Source organism: Silurus aristotelis (assembly GCF_946808225.1).
Source record: "Silurus aristotelis genome assembly, chromosome: 1".
NCBI lineage: Eukaryota > Metazoa > Chordata > Actinopteri > Siluriformes > Siluridae > Silurus > Silurus aristotelis.
Window position 1 is genome coordinate 23,791,964 of NC_139574.1, and position 5,647 is coordinate 23,797,610.

Consider the following 5,647-nt stretch of genomic DNA (forward strand, 5'->3'; position numbering starts at 1 on the left):
CAGCTGCCCTGTGATGTGGTGGTTGGTTTCACAAGCATGTGAGCATGAAACAAAAGTGGGGTATAAACATAAAACAACATAAAAACAATCAAACAAACAAAGTGTGTCTGTGTTTATTTTTTCTACTCACAGCTGACTGCTTTGCACCATTGCTTCTGATCAAGAGAAATATTTTCCATTTTTGCTTGTCTTTGATAAACAGTTGGGAACTTTTGGCCCAGGCTGCCAGCATAAATGTGACTGCCTCCATGATGAAGGTTGCCATAGTGTTTCAGGACAGTGCCAATGTCTGCCAGGTTGGACAGGTAACTACACAATTGAGAATCATATAATGTAACATAATAGCATACTAGACCCAGTGTCATTTAATTTTAACTGTGCATTTAGGTCCACGTTGCACAGAGAAATGTCCACAAGGACAATGGGGACATCAGTGTAATCAGAGCTGCGTATGCAGCAACAGCGCCTCCTGCCTGCCACACAATGGCATCTGTATGTGTAAACCTGGCTACCGGGGATCAGAGTGTCAACATGGTGAGTGCAGATCCTCTTAGTTACTCAGATGTAAGTATGTTTTAACTAGCTGACTTTTTTGAGAGTCAAAACATACACATCAATGTATTAAAATTACAGACAGATCCTCAAGATTATGGAGTGCTCTATTTGTTAATAGGCTGTAGGTATGTTTTAACAAAGGCAGGCATTCCAGACTGCATTTCATGTATAGTGATGTATTTATCCTGGAATGTTTACTAGGAGTAAGTAAAAGTCTTTTTTAGTGAAACAAATTATATATTTGGGTGGACTTTAAACGATGCATCAAAAAGCTTCTTTTTCTTCTTGAGCATAAGTCAGATAACACATATTTAAAGTCACTGCAACCACTTATGCTATGCTACAGTATACCTACAGAATCAGAAAAAGGAATCTAACACATACAATTAGAGCATGTAAGTGATAGTAAGGCAATAAAAGTGACGATAAATGTTATATAATACATAACGTAATACAGTGGAACCTCGGAGCTCGCGAGGGTTAGGGACCAAGACCGGTCGCGAGTTCCGAATTTTCACGACCTTTTGATACGCCCCTTCCAACCCATGAAAAACCCAAAGAACACTATACGAAATCGATTTAAATGAGTAAATAACACTATTTCACTCCATAACACTTAATTAGTAGACTATTTTAACAATACTTTAATAATGAATTTGTCATACAGTACTGTACATGTTATATTTTATAGTTTAAATGAATAATACATAATAAAAATAGTTTTAAAGCATTTTTTAGACAATTTTAATGAGATAAACCTTGATTAGAAATGTTAAAACTAGCGTTTTGAGCAGCTCGCGGATGCTCACGAGCCGATCTGAATAAGAGTCGCGAGCATGCGAGGTCGCGAGCGCTGAGGGCGCGAGCTCTGAGGTTCCAGTGTGTATGTAATATAGTAAACATTAAGCAGCTTTTTATTGGTTAGTTGGTACAGATCTTCTTGTTCTTCCTCTCAGTTTGTAGTCAGGGTGTCTATGGAGAGAAGTGCAGCCAAACTTGTCCTACCTGTGTCCACTCCACCTCATGCCATCACATCACAGGCCAGTGTGTGTGTCTACCAGGCTATACAGGGCCCCTGTGTGAGCAAGGTGGCATTTGTAAATTACATTAATGTAGACTGATACTTGCACATACTGTATATACAAATAACTCTGTTATGTATTTTGAGAGATGCATCCAATTATCTTTTTTATTGACTTTTTTGTCAAACTAAATAAAAAATATCTGTGATTTTTAGTGTGTCCAGTTGGTCACTTTGGTAAGCAGTGCAGTGGTGTGTGTAGGTGTGCCAACAATGCCACATGTCATCATCAGGATGGATCATGCCACTGTCTCCCAGGCTGGACTGGATCCGACTGCTCTGTGTGTAAGTCAAAATACCCGTATGCTAATATACTGCCTAATGCTAATATCACAAAAAACTAAATATGTTCATAAAACTGTTTATAAATGTTATGATCAGAATTGTTTGGCTTTTTTGACTATTTGGAATAGTTTTGGCTTTGATATTTGCTTAGTTATTGTAATGCCACTGAATAATATATACTTTAAACTTATGACAAAAATGATTTTTTTTTTATTTCTGAAATGGGACCTTTTGAGATTTTTCAAAGAAATGTTTTATGCAACATAATATAACTTTGTTCAATGGTTCAATAGAGCTAATATTGTATGAATATGAATAAGCTTATATGAAGACTCAGATAATATTTATCTAGAACAATACAAATATTGTTCTAGATAAACTGTATGAACAAAGGTTTTGGGACACCTGACTTTTCCAGACAGATGTGGTTCTTTCCCTATCGCAAAGCTGAAGACACACATTTGTGTAGGGTGTCTTTAAATCCAGTAGAATGAAACTTAGCTCTTCACTAGGAGACCCAAACCTGTTCCAGCATGACAGTGCCCCTTTGCAAAAAAGCAAACTCCACAAAGATATGCTTTGCATGAGTTGGAGTGGAAATCTCCTGCTACAGCGCTCTGACCTCAACTCTATGGAACACTTTTGGGATGATTTGGAATGCTGCACAAATCTTCACAAGCACACTTTATATTCTAGTGAAAGTTATCAAGGGAATTATAAGAGCAATTTAAACTAAATGCAGAATGTGATGCTCAAAAAGCACATACCATACTTATGACCAGGTGTCCGCAAACTTTGGCAATATAGCGTATGATTAGGCATATATAATTAAACATTCTTCATGCAACAAAATTGTAATTAGATGATTGCAAAACATTCTTGGGCCAGTACATTTGCCTAAGTTTGCAAATGTTATAATGATGCTGGCTTTATTAAACCGTTGGTTTTGTCCATTATTTTTGGATATTCTTTACTTATTCATTGGCTCCTGTTGCTGTCTGTAATATGCAATACCTTTGTTACAGTGTGTAAAGCAGGATCCTTTGGGACTAACTGTAATCAGATGTGTTTATGCTCCCCTAACCATTCATGTGATCCTCACACTGGTGCGTGTGTGTGTGAACCTGGATCCGGAGTGGACTGTGCTCAAGGTATTCATTAATTTTCTAAAATCTAAATACAGACATTCAGCAAATAACCATATGTGATGTATTAATCGATCACTTCAAATACACAAGTTTGTTTGCATGAACTTTCAGGGGCACATAATAAAGAAATACCTTAATATCATAATGTTGAAGAAGAACGTAGTAAGCTGTATTGTACTGTTGTCATAGTGTATTGTTATTAATGTTTGAGTTTCTGGTTTTCCACAGAGCGTGTGGTGAGCGTGATGGTCCCTGTGTCTCCAGTGGAGAAAGATTCTTGGGGGGCGATCGTGGGCATTGTGGTCCTTCTTATATTGGTGGTGCTCTTGCTGGCATTACTGCTTCTTTACTACCGACGTAGACAAAAGGATAAACAGAGCAACACTCCCACTGTGTCTTTTTCCTCTACCCGCAATGTCACCTCCGAGTACGCTGTGCCTGGTAGGAGTCACCTCCACTATTAATTTTTGAAACAGCCTGAGCATAATATACTTAAATAAAAAAAAAAAAAAAAAAAAAAAAAAAAACCCTAAACAAAGAATATTCTAATTCCACTTTCTTTGCATTAGATGTTTCGCACAGCTATCATCACTACTATTCAAACCCCAGCTACCACACCCTGTCCCAGAACAGACTTCCTTTACCCCAAATCCCTAATAACCAGGACCGGATTGTCAAGGTAGTCTGCTATGCAGTTAATTAGAAGACATGCTTTCTTAAGTAAATACAAATAGTCAGTGTGAATACAGATATAGCTTCAAAATTTACTTAAAGAGTTCCCTTTTATTCTGCTATTGTGTTGAATCAGAACACCAATAAGCAGCTGTTCTATAGTCTGAAGAATATGGAACGGGAAAGAAGAGGCTTATTTGGAATGGAATCTAATGCTACTTTACCTGCTGACTGGAAACACCAGGAACCCCCTAAAGACCAAGGCATGTCTATGTATAAATTACTATGTATTTATTGTCTATTTATTTTTGGCTTCATAATATTGATTTGAGGAAAGTTTCCCAATCAGAAGTAAAAGTTATAGCATGTAGGTTAAATCTGATTTCCCTAAAAGGTAAAAAAAAAAAAAAAAAAGAAAAATAGGGACTGCATTTAAATATTCCATTCTGACTCAGAAACAGCAATTTAAATTAAATACTAATGGTTTAGACATCTTTAAGCAGACTGTTTTTACCATGCTAGAATGGCTTCTTACACAGCATGGTCTTTGCAGGGAAATTACTTATTGCAGGTCTAATATTTAAAAATATTTCTGCATCGTTTTGGTGAAATATCTATTCTATTTTATAGCTGGGGTGTCAAGAAGAAAAATCCTGTTTTAACTACCACCAGATTAGTTGGCTAGGTTTTGGCTGTTATAACACAAACCTCAGTTGATTCATCGTTAAAAAACCCTTTAGTCTCCACCTAATGTGTGTTCTGAACTTATTTAAAATCGTAATTGTGCTTTGCAGGAGCATTTGGAATTGACCGTAGTTATAGCTACAGTGCCAGTCTTGGGAAATACTACAACAAACGTAAGTGCTGTTGACAGTATCAATTAATTGTTCATGTGGTTTGCATAGGTTCCAGTATATTTCTTTTTGTTGCTAACATTTTCCTAATCTGCATTTAGAATTGAAGGACTCCTGCATTGCTGTGAGCAGTAGTTCTCTAAACAGTGAAAATCCATATGCCACCATTAAAGACCTGCCTGGTCTTCCTCCATGCCCTCCTGAGTGCAGCTACATGGAAATGAAACCTGCTGTGCCTCCTGAGAGATCCTACACAGAGCTCCGACGTCCAGTCCTCCCTTCCACCAGTTTCTCCTGCAGAGGTACCTCTTACTGAACCTTATTTATCTTTAGCACACTTCATCCTGAAGAAGGAAGCCAAGAGTAGTTAATGTCAGAGCATTGCATTGTGTGTGAACCCAAAAGCTCATACAACACTCTCATCCAAAGATGTGAATAATTGCTTCTTATCAGTAACACTGGACTTGGAAGCGATATTATATCTGGAAGGTTCACTACTGGATTTAAAAGGAAACTATGTCACTTCATCAGCCCATCTTTCAAAACCACTTAGGCCTGAAAGTGTGCATTAATTCTTTTTACTGCACTGCATTGCATTTATGGGAGTGTGTTTTACTTCTGAGTTGAGAAATGTTTTTTCTCTGACAATAAACAGCGTTGAGAAACTGAAAATAAAGTACAAAGGAGGGAAAAGGCAACAACAGCAGTGGGGTGTGTTAAAGAGTCTAAAACATCTGCCAAAATAACTAGTGTAATTTTTTTGCTGAGTTCGCTGACTAAAGCTTACTCCAGCAAAAACACTGATTTAGCAAACCTATGAACACAACACTAAAAAATAGACTTTGGACCTCAAATGTCACTTTATATAGCACATGTTTATATTAATTCTGCTCATTATGTTGCTGTACCAAAGACAAATCACCGTTTTTCCCTCAAGAGTTATTCTTAGAGGTAATTTTGGCATTTTAGCTAGAATGTTTTATTAGGCCGAAGCAAGCAAATGTTCTTATTTGGTTTGGACTCTGAAATGTTCCATGTCCCATTTTTTCCAG

At 37.2% G+C, this 5,647-nt stretch overlaps 1 protein-coding gene across 6 annotated transcripts in view; it reads left to right on the forward strand.

Moving 5' to 3' along the window:
* Positions 1–5,647, forward strand: part of pear1 (platelet endothelial aggregation receptor 1) — a 38,285-nt gene that overhangs the window by 28,324 nt on the left and 4,314 nt on the right. For 2 of the 6 annotated variants that reach the window (XM_083552683.1, XM_083552684.1), the window contains exons 14-23: positions 203–305; positions 388–534; positions 1,512–1,643; positions 1,793–1,921; positions 2,947–3,072; positions 3,298–3,510; positions 3,639–3,748; positions 3,878–4,004; positions 4,536–4,598; positions 4,697–4,897. In XM_083552683.1, the coding sequence (XP_083408809.1) occupies positions 203–305; positions 388–534; positions 1,512–1,643; positions 1,793–1,921; positions 2,947–3,072; positions 3,298–3,510; positions 3,639–3,748; positions 3,878–4,004; positions 4,536–4,598; positions 4,697–4,897 (1,351 nt within the window). The remainder of the gene's footprint in view (positions 1–202; positions 306–387; positions 535–1,511; positions 1,644–1,792; positions 1,922–2,946; positions 3,073–3,297; positions 3,511–3,638; positions 3,749–3,877; positions 4,005–4,535; positions 4,599–4,696; positions 4,898–5,647) is intronic. The other 4 variants (XM_083552685.1, XM_083552686.1, XM_083552688.1 and 1 more) reach the window with 2 other exon arrangements.